Source organism: Triturus cristatus, chromosome 4_1 (genome assembly GCF_964204655.1).
Source record: "Triturus cristatus chromosome 4_1, aTriCri1.1, whole genome shotgun sequence".
NCBI lineage: Eukaryota > Metazoa > Chordata > Amphibia > Caudata > Salamandridae > Triturus > Triturus cristatus.
Window position 1 is genome coordinate 378,658,822 of NC_140585.1, and position 16,526 is coordinate 378,675,347.

The window sequence follows — 16,526 nt, forward strand, 5'->3', positions numbered from 1 at the left end:
ATGGGGCCTACGAGGAGAGGCGCTGGCCGCACGGGAGCGACCGGGAGACAGGCAGGCATGGTGGTCTGAGCCATGGGGAGCATGCATTGGTGCCGTGTCCCTGGATACGGATGCATTCCAGGTCGCAGTTGCCGTGTCCCTGGATACGGACGCATTCCAGGTCGCAGTGGGCAGCATGTCCGGGGCACTGCATCTGCAATGAACACGATGCTTGGGGAGTCTTTTTAGGAGCTCGTGAGTAGACCTGGGAGAAAAATACATGCAAGCCCACTCATTGATGCATGCAGAAATGCGAACCTTTCTGGCCTGCACCAAGAGCAGAGCTCTGCCAGGCCGTTTGGCTGGCAGTCAGTCAAGAAAATGTTTCCAACTCTGCCGATGTGACTCTTTCTGGAGGCAGACACAACTAAAAAGGAGTTTTCAAAGCACTGCTGAGATTTGTAGGACTTTTTTTAATCTAGCGCCTTATCTGCAGGGATGCTCTGGAGCACTATTACAGGCGCTCGTAATTGAGTTCTGGACGGTCTAGGCAAAGAGAGAGATAGTGAGAGACGGAGAGAGAGGGGAGCTGAGAATAAAGAGAGAAAGGGGAGAAGGACGGAGAGCGAAAGGGGAGAGAGAAAAAGAGGGAATGAGAATAAGAAACTGAGAGAGACCAGGATAGAGGAAAGGGAATGCGGGGGAGAAAGGGGGGGAGGGAGAATGAGAGAAAAAGGCACACTCAAGATCAAGTCACTGACAAATGTCTGGTGATGCCTAGCGGACAAAAGCAACAGAAAGCCAACATCTGGGCACTGGAGCTGCTCACCAGACTGGCAATGCCCGCTACAACCCCACAACAGCGCTGGCACGTTTCCTCTGCCACCAGCTCTTGGATAAAACAGAACAGATAGACAAAAGACATATGGTGAAGCAAGCATCACCCCTTTATCTGGGGGAAGACACGACCTGGTCGGTTTCTGTATGTGTACGTTTTTAAGTTGTAGTTTACCATCATGGCTGTGCATCCGTCACATGACCATGGCGCCCGGTTCGCACAATACTATACAAAACAGCAAGAATTATACACAAAGCAACACACACACACAGCGCAGGGGGTGTGAGAGGAAAGGTGCCGTGTTATATACAGTGGGACACAGCAGTGAGTACTATGCTGCAGTCAGCGGTTCCTCACAAAGGCAGGCGCCACAATCTGTTTGGGTTTCAAGGACCCCGTTCTGCATGTAAATGGGATAATTATCTGGAGCGAATCCAGGGATTGTGCACAGTGAGAGGGCGTGCTTCAGTGGCCTTGGCGCCAGCCATGAGTGATTGATCGTATTCACACAGCACAGAAAACGACACAAAGGGAGCCATTGCAGGCCAGCCCCTGGCAGGGGAGAACCGAAGGTGAGAGAGGAAAAGCGCCCAAGATCACAAACTGTGCCTGCAGGGAAGTGGGTAAAAACACTGCAGGAGAGAGAGGGAGGTGAGGTAGGGTGGGGGAGGGTAAGATGTTTTCAAGCACTCGTGCTTGCGGACATATTACTTCCTATTCTACTCTTTATTTACCTCTATAACCTTGGGTTTCACTGTAGTGTGCTACGCACTAAAAAGTGTCTTCATGTCAGTGGTAGTAAGTGCTACATAATTACAATTTACAATTCTAAATGGCAGATATTTTTAATCCCAAGGGTCGTCCTGTTAGAGCAAACGCGCATTAGCAAACTACCACCAAAGCAACCAGGAAATCTTCAGTGTCCAACATGTCAATGTGCCGTGGCAAAACTGAAGCAATCCTCTGATCCACACATACAACAGCAAGTTTTCCATGTAGGTCACACGCCAGCCATTCACTGCATCACGGTGCGCTCTAGCTTGCAGAAAAGAGAAAAGGGCTGCACACCACTTAGGGAGCCACACTAGTGCAGTGGATCCAGCCTTCCAGAAGTACCAGAAGCTGGCTAGTGATGAAGAGGAGGCGGCATAGGGTAAGAGGGAGTGAAAGGTGCGGTGGGTATCAATGCGAGCAGAGCACTGGCATGTGAGGACCAGTAACGGAGAACAGTGAGTGACAGGGGTTGGGGTAAGTAGAAGTGATTTGCAGTGAGTGATAGGAGAGTTTAAGTGACATGCTGGGGGACAGATAGAGAAATAGAGAGGCTGTGCGAGGAGATGTTTGCTATTGCAGCAGTAGCTACCAGGAGGACATCAGAGACGTGGGCATCAATAGAGAAGATGGTCCCTGATAGAGTGGGTGAGTAGTGACGGAAAAGGTTGACACTGATAGGTGGGCATTAATAGGACACTAGGGCCGTGACAAAGGAGGTAATCTGTGTTGGTGAAGATGTGCAGTGACGGGAAAGGTGGAGAGGTGAAACTTAACCGCAGAAGCTGACACTTTCCAGAAATCGAGGCAGGGAGAAAACGGGTGGGCTGTGAGGTGGTGTGACAGGAGAGGGGGATAGTGACTAGATGGAGGGGTAGTGACAGGAGAGAGTTGGCCAGTGGTGGGAGAGGGGTAGTGACGGGAGATCTGGACACTGATGGGAGAGGTGCTCAGTGGCAGAATAGGTGGACCCCGGCTTGCGATGTGTATACATTTGAAAGACGTTAACAGTGCCAGGTAGAGAGGCAGTATTTAAAATCCGAACAGTGATAGGAGAGACAGGCAATGACTCATCTTGATGCTCTGGCCAGAGAGGTGGCCTTGGGTTCCATGAAGAAAGACCGGCTGATGGGGGTTCACCTCTACCTGCTCCTTCAGTAAGTGCAGGCTCTTTTTGCCAAAAGAGCCATCAAGGATATGCCACCATCAGAAGCAGGTAATGGTTGTGCTATTCCCGCTACTTTCTGGTTCCAAAGAAAGCTGGAGGCGTCTGCCCTTGTACTAGACCTACGCCATCAACTTCTTCCTAAAGAAGTAGAAATTGAAGATGCTCACATTAACTCAGGTCCTGCCTACCCTGGAGACTGGATGGTAACGTTTGACTTGCGGGATGCCCATATACCTGTCCTGCATGCTCACGTGTTACCTGCGTTTCACAGAGAGCCATGAGCACTTTCAGTTTGCAGTGCTCGCTTTGGGCTTCCTTGGGTTTTCACAAAGGTGATGGCGGTGGTCGCAGCCCATCTGTTGAGGTCCGGGTTTCTTTTCTTCCCTTACCTCAATGACTGGAGGTGGAAGACGCCTGCCTGGGGTGAGCCTACCTTTAATAGCCAGACGACAGTGGACCTACTGCATTTGCTGAGTGTTGGAAAAACCCCACTCCCCCACCGGAAAGGGTGGTGGTAACGGGGTCTCTCCAGACATACACAGTGGTAGCTTGGCTCGAGTGGTCAGGGGTCAGGCACCGTGTTAAGCATACGCAATACCCATACAATAACCATGCGTGCATCCGTTCCAAAAACGACACTACACCTTAAAAATTATGAAAATATCTCTGTGTTTATCTTCTTTTCTCTTAGTTGCTGATTGAATAAATAATAATACAATCACAGTACACAAGCTTCTCCTTAAAAAGTGCAGGTCAAATAAATAGTAATACTTTACAGGTGCAATAAATAGGTTCAGGTCAAATAAATACTATGAGGGAATAAATACTGTACAGAATTAAGTTAGCTCAGGACAATAAATACATTACAGGAATAACTTAGATAAATACAATAAATACAGTACCCTCAATAAATAATACCAGCCAACAATGACACTTGTAAAATCAGATCACATTTAAAATACTATGGGCTGATTTGGCCCAGGCACAGCTTGTGGTGAGGTGGATGGCCTGTGGGTGTCTCACCTAGCTTGGGTAAGGCTGAGGCTAAAACTGAGGTAGATCAAGGGTAATAGGGCCTTAGGCGCCCTCTATTCCACTTACTGCCCTTTCTATGAAGCTCCGACGCCGCTGGAGTCGTGTCGACGCCGTGAGGCGGTTCCGGTTCGATGTCTGCGGCCTCGGCACAATGTCAGTTCTTGACGACGCCGGTAGGCGGTTCCGGTTCGATGTCGACGGCCTCGGCTCGATGTCGATCTCCGATTCGATGACGTCGTGCTGTCTTGGCTCGATGTCGACTTTGGGCAGCTCCGGTTCGATGTCGGCGGCCTCGGCTCGATGTCGACCTCCGATTCGATGACGTCGGGCTGTCTTGGCTCGATGTCGACTTCCGCCGGCTCCGGAGTGCGACCTCCACTCCCGACCTCCGGCACGATTCTCTTCAGGTTCCGGCGACTCCGGAGTGCGACCTCCACTCCCGACCTCCGGCACGATTCTCTTCAGGTTCTGGCAACTCCGGAGTGCGATCTCCACTCCCGACCTCCGGCACGCTTCACCTCGGTCTCCGGCGACTCCGGAGGGCGGACTTCACTCCCCCGTCGACGCCGCTCACTCGACCTCGGGTGACTTCCTCCTCGACCTCTGGTACTCCTCACGACCTCAGTCGGCGCCCTCTCTCGACCTCTGGCGGCTCCGGGTACGACGTCTGCTTTCCAGTCAGCGCCGCTTCTCCACCTCGGCCTCCAGGTCTCAGGCTTCTCGACGTCGGACTCCAGGGAAACCAATAAACAGGTCAGATTCTTGCTTTTCTTTACTTCTAAGGCCTGTTCCTGCTGTCCAGGTCCTTAAGATGGTTTTTCTTGCTTTTTCCCACACAGGGCTCCAGGCTGGGCTCAGTCAGTAGGGACTAGTATCAAGGGTGGGTTTATGGACCCCACTCCAGGCACAAGTTTCCACCCCTGCTGCCTCACTCCTTCCTCCTTCAGGTTTCTGCTCCTCTCTCTTCACCAGTCAGGTGCCAACTGCCAGCTCCAACTGTCAACTCTGGCTTTAGCTTCTCAACATTCCAAACCGCCTCCAACTGTCACAGGGTTCTGGAATGTTCTGGAAGCTGCTGGTAGGTTCCAGTGGGTTCTGATGAGGTCACAGGTGGCCACCATTTTGTGCTCCAGGCCCTCAGACAGAAGTTCCAGGGGTAGGTAAAATGGCTCCCTGAATCTGCATCAATACGAAAAAGTCTGGTGGTTCCCAAAAAGGAAAAATACTAACAGGGTTTGAGGCAAAAGTGGGACAAAATAAATAATGATGAGGAGGGACCACCCAAAGGGCTGACAGGTCTAACACTGAGGTTCACTATCAACGTACAGAAGTCACATTTGACTCCATCACAGACGCTCCCTTTCATTTGAGGCATTCTGGACACAGGGGGAGATCAGAGGACTCTTGTCTCTTGCAGAGTCTCAGCTCCACCTCAACTTTTTGGATTTGAGAGTGATTTGCCTGGCATTGAAAGCCTTCCTCTCTTCCATCAAGGGAAGGCTAGTTCAGGTCCTCTTGGACAACACCACTGCCATGTGGTATTAAAACAAACAGGAAACCGGGCTTGTGAAGTCGTGGACCCTATGTCAAGAGGCCCTTCATCTTTAGACATGGTTAGAACGTCAGGACATATTCCTGGTTGTACAGCGTTTGGCAAGATCTCTGAACGTCAAGGCGGACGTGCTTAGCCATCAATGCCTTGCAGATCAGGAATGGCAAAAATTATTTTTGAGGCCCAGCAGTCCATCAAAAGTTTAAGCATTGGCAGAGGCCTGCACTAATTGATCTTAAATTTCTGTCACCCCACCCTCTTCAGAAAGGCTGGTAGTTAAAGCATCCTTGACAAAATCTTTTCCCCACTACACAGCTGGAATGTGTTTCCAAATATCTGAATGTGAGGAGACATTAGAGCTTCGAATCCGGTAGCTATGTCTGACTTACTGCCAACGGCACGTGCCTCTGATGAGATATGTCCACACAGTTGACCAATACTTGGCCAAATCTTGACCACCATGATTTTTTTCCTATCACATGAAGGTACCATTTTTGGGAGATGGACTTGATGTCTCAAGACAGATCCTGAATTTTTTCAAATAATGGGGTCAGAGTGTTTGATCAGGGGGTGTGTTGTGGATCCAGATAAGGCTCTCGAGAGGGATCCACTAAAACATGTACAAGTAGCTTTTATGAATACAAAACTAGAGTTTATTCTTGTGCTGTATTGAAATAATTTCATATAAGGGCTTCAGGACTTTATGGGGAGTGCTTCAAATTAATTTAGCCACAGCACGCTTCCTACGATGATTTGTATGTCTATACAGTTCAACAATATTGTTGCTTTCGGAGATTCTTGAGAGCTCGGCCCTCATAGACAGAGACAGCCATCTAGGCTGGTGCAGTGGAAGCTGCCCAACTACAAAATGACTCTAATTCTGCCTTCCCCCATTCATCAACTTCCAGTATGGTTTGGGGTTTCTTTTCTTCTGGACCAAATGACCAAATGAGGGCCATCACTCGGGTAAGTGGGTGATTCTACTGATTTGCAAAGGAAATGCTTCTATTTTCTGTAGTCCTGGGGCATCCCCTTCGTCTATTCATTCCTGCTCCTTAGAGCTCGCATCTGTATTTGAGGTGGAGTTCTAAACCTTTTCCTCAGACAGGGCTTAAGTTGGATTATTTGGGCTCACAAAAGGGCCACTGAATGATGTCCAGGTGCGTGCCCAGTATATTGTTTCAGATTTTAACCCTTGTGGCTCACAGGCGCTATGTCTGCTTCACTGCAGGTTCCTATCAATATCAGTTTGTTGGGATGCACTTCTTCCTCAAGAGTACACATGTGATGTTAAAGAACGTATTTGGCAGTAGTGGCCATATTCCTCATGAATTTGGGCATGTTTCCATGCATCAATGACTGACTGGTTGACTGGAGTTATTGCCATTTGGTCTCCCTCTTCATCCACTAGGAATCCTAGAGGATTCTAGACCACCTGGAATCCACTAGTATTTCATGTCCATCACCAAAAGTCCAAATTCTCTACAACTCAATGACTGCTCTTCCTGGAGGTCATCCGGGATACAGTCTGCATGAGGCCTTTCCACCGTCTCAGAGGATCCTTGATCTTCTGGATGCGATACAGATGTTTCTGACTCTTGTTTTGAGAGTTCTGTGAACTTTGAAACTAAAGGCCACATGAATCCTCCTTGTTACCCCTGCTCTATGGAGGGTGAGGTCTCGACAGTGGTGCTTCATGGTCTTATGGCTATAACATCAGGGCCGCTTTTCTGCCACATTAAGAATATTTCACTTTGAACTTCCAGATCTGTAATTATGGATGTACCCCTCCAATGTAGGATGGTTTGGCTGTTTTTCCAGTCCCTTAAGCTGACGATTGTGGTGATTAATTGTTCCTTCATGGATTGTGGCAGTCACCAGTTGCTGTGGAGGGGAGATTTCAGTCCGAGACTGTTGGTCAGCTGCAGAAGTGTGCATGCATAAATGTGACTGAATTGTGGGACTAAAGGCCTCTGTTATGAATCGGTTGATACAACCTTTGTTGAACAACAAGATTGTGACCAACTATCTAAGCAAGCAAGAGTGGGGTAGGCTCCTGGAACATTTTTGGTGGTCCTCCTGCTAATGTAATGTTCCTTTGCTCATGGAGTCTCTCTGGCTCCATGTAAATGAGGAAACACTAACTCTGCGCTGTATTACAGACTTGGGTGAAGTGGCAGAGAAATAGGAGTCACAGTGACTGTGCACCACATAGATGTGGCACAAAATCAGTGCACTTCTTCTCACTCCCAGAATGCACCCCAAGAAAGGGAGGAAAGGGGGTTCCAGGGCCTTACACCTAGACACCAATGCAATGGAAGGAAACAAAAGCACACAGCTTAACTCTTCACAAGTACTTTAGAGAAACTATGATTCATGCTGTCTAAAATAAAGGCATCATAATATTGTACCAGAACAGTAAAAAAATCTGCCACCAGACATTTTGCCCTGGTCTCTGAAGATGTCTGACTACTCCCAGGTAGTGTTTTAGCCCTCAAGTATGGGTCTAGTTGCATGCCTCTGAGCTACAGCAGAATGCCTTGCCTGTAAGTGCCTGTTCACATCAGTTTTTTTTATTTATTTTTATATATTATTTTTAAGTCGAGCCTAGACAGCGATTGCACTGTCTGGAAGATCTGTTCTATGTTCTTTATGTGGGCTTTGGAGCATTGCCCCAGAAGCATTACCGCTTGTGCTTAGGGACTACTTTTTTTTCTAGCAACTGTCTCTGTTTAAGTGTCTTGATAGAAAACGACCAGCAGATGTCAGTAAAATACCCGAATCGCTTTACCTAGGATAATGTGCTTCATAGCTAAAAACATATACGGTCCCAAAGGCGAGACCGATTGTATTGCAAATGCTTGTTATTGTTTTGAATAGAACTCCGAGAACAAACAATACTGTCAGGTTTCCATGGATCCCACAGCCAAACTCCTCGTTAGTGAATACATTATCCCATGCAATAGACCAATTGAATGAGGGAGCTTACAATCGTCTATCCCTCTGAATATCCTCAAAGCCATTGACCCTATAATTTCTAGTGCTTCCCAACAGAACCTTTCCATATATAGGCAATTTATTTTCTGCCACCGCAAAACAGTCCAATGCTCAAGACTAGCCCCCATTCAAGGACGGACTATCATGTTGCCTGTTGGTTGCGATGTCACTCCTCACAACCATGAATCCCACTCCCACGAGGGGTCGCTGTGCCTTCCCATAAGGCCTACCCTCCATAATTCCGAGCAACGCCACTTCTAGGTCCGATCGAATTCCTACAACCAGTTCGCACCATGTTTTAATGGCAGAACTGAGAAATACTAATATAAGATATTGATCTATAAATTGCTGTAACAAAAATGCTGATGCTCTTGCAGTTGGGTAGATTAAAGAAAATATATGGCGTTAGAACATTTTGATGTTCAGCGAGTGACCTTTTCAGTGCTGGTTTAAGAAGGCACTATATAAAGATTTGTGATTTCCTTACATGCTTTTTGTCATGTTAGAATTAGTGAACAGCTGCAACAATCACGTGCTGGATTAAGCAACGGATAGTAAAAAGGCAAACAATGCTCAAAAAAGGGGATAACGGGTATGTTTTTCAGTTCTGGACCTTACACTCTGCGTGATTGACAGAAGTACTTTTTTTATCATTAATAAGGTAATCTCTTTCTATGTTTATTTTAAAATAGAAAGGTATGAGGGGTAGTACCTAACCACATCTAACCATATCTGTACTTCTTATTTGTTTTATCGTTTGAATTCTACTCTGTCCTAACTATTTTTTGTTAAACTTATTTCTGTAGGTGGATCGTCTGAGTTCAGGTTCAATGACAAAGTTGTTAGCCGATCTGTTTATATTGCGGAGCTGCAAAAAATAGGAATAATTGTCAAAGCAAGGAACTGCTTAGTATTTCAGGTAAATAATCTTGGTGCTTCATAGATTTCACTATAAACATTTCTTTAACTTTTTGATGCACCACTCGCTAGCATCTTCAAAGCGTTTGATATAGCAATCTGTACTTCTAATGGAAAAGTCCTTGCCCTGAATAAAAGAGCCGTTATTACAAATAGGATGCACTGTCCCGGTCTGCGCTGTGGCACATTTTTAACAGGGTGCACCAGACGCAGACTGAGACAGTTCGCCCTGTTTGACTGAATGCACTGTTTCCCAGGGCAGCTGCCACCCTTCACCTCGATGGAAACAGTGCATTAGTGAAAGGCGAACTAGCTATTTTAAGCCACCAGTCTGCTTTTCACTGTGCTGGTCAGATCGGATTAGAGATTACCTGCCTGCAAGTGCTGCTGGCGTGGGTGGTGATGGGACTAAGAGGGAGATGGTAGGAGTTGGCCCTGGGACCCATTTCCACCCTTGAAAGGGGTGCACTCCCAAGACTGAGAGGCGCACTGATTGTGTGCTACCTCTATGTGGTGCACAGTCTCTGTTGCTGCTATTTCTGTGCCTCTGCACCCACATCTGTATGCACCCACATCTGTAACACTGCACGGAGTTATTGTTTCCTCAGTTGCATGGGGCCATATAGAAGGGGCTGCACAAGCATCTGCGGTGCCTTCTATAATTATCAGTGTTGTGGTGGCACTACAGGCAGGCACAATCGCTTGTTGTGCCACCGTGGCACCTACTTGAAATATCGTCCTAAATGTTAATTGTTACTTAACCAAATGGTACTCATTATGTTGACCTCAGGCGTATGAAGGTTGTGTGTTGTGTGACCAGTGTAGTGACCATCTTTGAGCATTATCTTGGCACAAGGGTATGAGCAGCTGCATGCCAGCGACCACCTGAAACTGTGTGATTAGCATTCTGGTCAACACGAATGATAATCTGATGTTAAGCAAAGGATCACCTATGTGCTGATAACCAGTGTAATGGGAATGGCAGCCATTTTAGTGGCACAAGTAGTTACTCTTGGAGACATATGGTGCCAGTTGTCATTCGGCTTTTTAGATAAAGGTCATAGATAATTATGTTTTTGGACATTACTAGTACTGCACATATTTAATAATTTATCATCAAAAGCCTCTTTTTGGTGCAAATTCCAACTGTCAACAAGAAGCTGGTTCAGTTGTGTGAGTAGTGACTATCCTGCCTATCACTTCATCCCCACACTACACCACCCAGGCCATTTGACCAAATTTCTATCCTCCAGACTGTAGGAAAGTGCCCCTTTTGGACATGGTTACCCTCAACTTTTTGCCTGGTATCTGATGCAGCTTTGACTGAAAGTATACTGGGTCGTGGCTAACCAGGTCCCCAATGTTATTTTCCCAAACTGTACTATTGTTCCACAATTGGCACCCCTTTACACTCCATGTAAGTTCCTAGTAAATTGTACCCCTGGTACCTAGGGCGAAGGGCTGCAGCACAAATTGTGCCACCCTAAGGTACCCCTCACCAAGCTCATGCAAAACTGCCACTGCAGCCTCAGTTTAATGGTGCAGAGAAAAACCAAGAGCCGACATGGCCCACATCCCTCGGTGCCATTCTTACAAAATACTACATGTGATATAGGTAAGTCACCACTACAGAAGGCCTTACAGCCGTAAGGCAGGGTGCACTGTACTCCGTGTGTGGGCATATCTGTGTGAGTGGATTTGTGCCTGTGGTATCCAAGTCAGTTCTTAAATACCACAAGTGCCCAGGGAAGTCATGATGAGTACATGAGCTGGACACTCGTGAATACGAGATCCCCAGCTACATTATGGCTTTACTGTAACCCCGGATGCTCGGTACCAAACATATTGTCCTAATAAACCCACACTGATGCCAGTGTTGGATTTGTTAATAAATACTCTCCGAGGGTACCTCGGTGGTGTCCCCTGAAAACATACTGACTACTTTTGTGTTGACTGACTGGTCTTGACCAGATAGCCACCACAATCAAGTTTTTGACCCCCTGACGGTAGAGCCTTCTCTCTTGGAGGGCAGGAAGATAGGCAGATAGTGGAGATGCCTACCCACCCTGTCCAGACCCCACTTTTGGTGGCACTAGCTGATGTGGACACCACCATTTCAGGGTCATCCAACATTTGTTTTGGACAGAATTAGCTATCTAGGGTCGGGGTTATGCCCATTTCCCACAAGAAGTGGTCAAATAGAGCGTGTAGACACTCAAAAGGTAGGTAGCCTATTGGCTAATGCCAGTCACTCCCCTTCGCGCCCATAAATAGAGTATTTAGGTAACACCTTTGAACCCAAGAACTCCGATTCGACGGATCAAGAGAAGTAGGGTGTAGAAGAGTCACTGCCTGGCGAGAATTGCAGAAGCCCTGCAAACTTGTGGCGCGTAACGCTGCCTGTCTACAACTCTCTCGCAGTAACTCGTCCAGCAAGCTGGAGATCTACCACAGCGTTTGGTAGCCTGACAGAACTTCAAAAATCACCCACAGTCTCCCTTGAAGTAGAGGAGCTACTCCCCTGCTGTCTGTAGGCACCAGCAAGCAGAGTCCGGTCCACCTCCTTGCAGCTCATCCACCCGACCACTGCCGCAGATGACCAAGAAGAGGTACCCGTGCTCTGGATGATCATTTATGTCTTCCCACCCATTATGAAGACACCAGCACCAACGGGAGCCGTGCTGCACCAATATCCGGGATACCGGACTCCCTGCACCAAACACGAACCGTGAGCGTCCAGTCTGGATTCTCGCTGCACCGCAACCAAGTATCCATCGAGGGACATCAGCATCACTGAGACCCAGTTTGTGAGTGGTCCAGCTGTCCTGATTTTGCTCCGGCCAGCTGTTTGTCCCTAATCGCAATAATGAACTTTGCGTACTGGCCCAGCCAACCTAACCACTCTGCACATGAGCTGGCTGACCCAGGTACCGAAGAACCGGCTGTGCCCCCTTGCTCTTAGACCCTTTGCAAGCCAAGCCTCAGTTTGGGAGCTCTCCGACTGGTCCCCAAGTCCCCCTTCTCAAAAATGGCTGAAGAGATTTACACCAAATAACAAAAAGCATGCTTTTTGAGTAAAGTTCTAACGTTCTGCCAAATTTGGTGCAATCTATGCAGCTGATTCTTCTGTATTGCTTCCCAAAATTTCTAATGGGAGTTAACATAAGAAATCAACATTGTAGAACCCTCCTTTTTTCTTTGCCCCATCTTAATTTTCATATTCCACCTACTCCTAGCCCAGGCAAGGCAGAGTACTCCTAGCCCAGGCAAGGCAGAGTGTGTTCGCAGGTCATGTTGCTTATAAATACATTAAAGTAAGTCATAACTCTATAATTAAGATGCACTTACTTATTTACTCTTTTTTATTGATTTTTCATAACAGCCAATATATACACAACCGTGTGCAAAACGCAAACATTACAACTTGTTTCACAAGATATACCCTCCATATCCTCGAAGAACAATCTACTGTCAGGTAGCTAGGTTAGGCCGGGGAAGAAACACTGCCATTGTTACGTGTACTAGTTCCATAAGTTGCCGTCTTTTCAACACAATGACTTTTGAAACACATTTGCTTGCGTGACAGTACAGGATTAGTTTTCTGAAACCACATTTTTTAAAACTTATTTATATTATAATACTGCATTGTGAATCACAGGAATTGGTACATTCTACATTTTCTCGTAATCTGCCCATGGGTCATTAACAAGAATGACATTGCGATATGCATAGTGCACCAGGGTTTACTCACCCAATCATCATTTGTGCTTACAGTCCACATGCAGTAATTACAGTGATAAGAATCATACAGTAGAAAGGAACAAAACTATAACATTGCGCAGCAGTGACTGGTGACGAAATTCGCTCTAAATATTGAGGTAACTAAACCATTAATCATTCATTTCGTGGGACCGGGCGTCTGCCCATCATTCAGGGGTTATAATATTTGATAGGTGTATGAGGGGGCCCCACTGTTTAGCAATATCTGGCTTCTCCAGTATTGGGGTGTCTTTCATAGATTCAGATGCTTGAATATTCCCCGTCGTCGGAGTGGGAGTCCCACGGTAAATAAAATAGCAATATATATATATAGCCATAATATACATAAATAATATATATATAATAATACCATAAATAGAGCTATATAGGTGTAGAAACACCAAGAAGCACTTATACGAAAAACTCCATAGGGATACATGGAGAGAGAGAAAAGAACATTTGTAGTCTATCTCTGTCATTATGTTAGTCCTAACTCCGGCCAATCAGGCGTCAGCACCTCTCCAGAACCTTCTCCTCAGAGCTCCTCACCTCAGATTTTCTACCGCACGTCGTGTGACAGGGAGTCTCCCTGAGCTCTGCTCAGTTTTTTGTCAGTCAGAATGTCTTCAAGTAAGAAATCTTTGTTTAGACCTTGTTCTTCGTGTGGAAAGCTGCGTTTATTTTCTGAGGACCCACACAGTAAGTGTATTTACTGTTTGTACCCAGATCATGAAGTGGCAAAATGTAAATTTTGTAGAACCTTTTCTACAAAGACTTTGAAAGACAGAGAAGGCCGTCTTTTAATAGGGTTACAGAGACTGAAGGATAAAGATGACCCAGTTTCTGATATGGAAAGTCTTCTTTCTGGCCGCTCTCAGACAGCCTCTAAGCGCAGTAGTGTGCAGGAGTTACCATCTCCTTTCCTGAAGAAAAAGAAACTGTCTTTGACTCTGACAGCTGTCACATCTGCTGTCTCACCTACTGTTTTGTCGCCTTCGGGACATAGTTCTCAGGCTGTTGAGGCGTCTACTTCCCAGTCCTCAGGAAAAAGACTGGCCGCCTCGTCGACGATTCTACCGACGACGAGATCTGCAGTGTCCGGGTCGTCGACGGTGACTCTGACGACGACATCAGCTGCGTCTTCGTCGACGAGTGTTCTGTCGACATTATCCTCGTCGACGGTAACCATCAGTACCTCACGGTCGGTGACTTCTATATTGCCCATTACATCGTCGTCGACGAAGAAGGCAAAGGTCCCGTCGACGACAACTGTGTCGTCGACGAAGAGTGTGAAATCGACTCCGTCGTCGAGCTCGTCGGCGTCCACTCCGTCGACGAAGAAGAAGAAGATTCTGTCGACGGTGGCTCCGTCGGCGGTGGCTCCGCCGTCGGCGGCGGCCTCGTCGACGAAGGCTTCGTCGACGACTGCTCCGTCGACGACAGCTACGTCGACGTCGAGTTCGTTGGCAAAGATGTCGTCGACGACTGTTCCGTCGACCATCGTTCCATCGATGATAGCTCCGTCTACGAGGCCCTCCCCGAAGACGTCCGCAGTGCAGCAGTCGACGGCAGGTTCATGCATTAAGATAAGGGTGAACAAGATACCATCTGCCCAGAGGTCAATGAGGGAGCAAATACCACCCGCGACTTCAACGCCGTTTCATCTTTCACTGGGGTTCCCTTGATGCCATTGCCACCTAGTACTAGCCTAGATGGGCAAGAAGAGATTGTTCCTGTAGGTGATGCGCAGCTTCCATCACCATTGTTTGCAACAGATTCGGAGCAGGAGTCTGAAGGTTTACCGGAGTCTTTTGGAACGGCGCAAAGCCCATCCGACTTAATAATTAAATGCCAGGACGACAGTAGTGAGGATGAGGATCCAAATTACGTTCAGCAGGTCCCTGCGAGGCATACAACAGCGACTCTGCCATTGTCGCTCATAACTAATCTCCAACGCATGTTGGACGATTATAACCAACGTTTTCCTCTCTCCACAACGGTCTGAGGTACCGTCAACTCCTGTGGTTCCGACTAATATACCGCCGTTACCAATTGGAAATCCTTTAATTTTGATACCGTCTGCACCACCAAGACAGGTCCCAGAGAGATTGTTACCTCACTCGGAGCCTGTGGAGGAAGCCCCTCGAGAAACGGAAGAGGGTGAAATCCCAGATGATTTGATGGGGATGTTGATAACGACGATGATGATATGGCGGAGTGGGACGATTACCAGGCACAGACACCATCCCCTTCTCAGATAGTATCTGGTGATTCACCTCCAGTGGACATAGCGAATTTTCACCAACTAATGGAAAGGGCAGCACACCGTTTTAAACTCACAACGGAGCGCAGAGAGGAAGATTGTTTCCTTTATGATTTCAAGAGTCAACCTTTTAAACCGACTCATACTATTCCCATTGTAGAATTTATTTGGGAAGAAGGCAAGAAGTTGATGAAGACACCAAATACCTTGCCAGCACTGGTGTCTCGACTAGAAAAGAAGTATAAGGCACCACTAGGAACTCCAGCATGCCTCACGGGTCAGGCTAGACCTGAGTCAGTCGTTACGCAGGCAGCGCAACGTAGGGCGAAAAATCCTGCGTCTACTATCACCGCGCCACCAGATCGTGACGGACGTCGAATGGATGCCATAGGGCGTAAGTTTTCTTCAATGGCTTCTACTGTGGTTAGAGCGGCTAATGCCTTGGCCATCTTGGGTCGCTATGACCGACAAGTGTAGGCTGACATTTCAGATTTGCCAGAGCCATCTAAGGTTGAAGCAATGAAGTTGCTCCAAGAGGGAGAAGCAACATCTGCGGAAATAATTGATTGTGCAGTGGACATCGCATGCACGGGTTTCCGTCAGTTTGCCGGAGCGGCTGTTCTGCGCAGGCAAGGATGGTTAAAATCAACATCCTTTCGTCAGGAGGTACAGTCCATGATCCTAAACATGGCTTATGACGGAGAGGCGTTATTTGGTAGTCACGTCGATGAAGCACTCCAGTCCATAAAGAAAGATACTGAGACTGCTAGATCTTTAGGAAATCTACAATTTCAAAGACAGAATTTTCGTGGTGCACGCGGACGTGGCACCTCCTCAAATTTTCGAAGGGGTAATAATCAGTACAGACCCTATAATCAAGGATCCAACCGAAATTCGTAGGGCCAGCACAAGCAGTCATCTCGACAGCAGACCACCAAGTTGTATAGAGGAAAATCCTCCTACAGAGGAAACTGGTGAAAGAGACAGTGACACTTACCGGACAGACAAGGTTGGAGGTCGAATCTCTCTGTTCTTTTCTCAATGGTCCTCCGTCACAAAGGACCGTTGGGTTTTGGACATTGTGAAAAAAGGACACGCTTTAGAATTCACCAAATTCCCTCCGCCCACACCACCTTCTGGACCACCACCAACTCGCATCAAAGAACTCTTACATCAAGTTCGACTTCTAAAGCAAAAAGGAGCTATAGAATCAGTGCCAGTATCTCAAAGGGGAAAAGGATTTTAT

The 16,526-nt window shown here is 47.2% G+C and overlaps 1 protein-coding gene across 1 annotated transcript in view; it reads left to right on the plus strand.

The window, feature by feature from the left end:
• SMC1B (structural maintenance of chromosomes 1B) overlaps positions 1-16,526 on the plus strand; it is a 2,533,210-nt gene that overhangs the window by 54,739 nt on the left and 2,461,945 nt on the right. Inside the window, exon 3 of the mRNA XM_085652431.1 lies at positions 9,147-9,259. Within this exon, the coding sequence (XP_085508557.1) occupies positions 9,147-9,259 (113 nt within the window). The remainder of the gene's footprint in view (positions 1-9,146; positions 9,260-16,526) is intronic.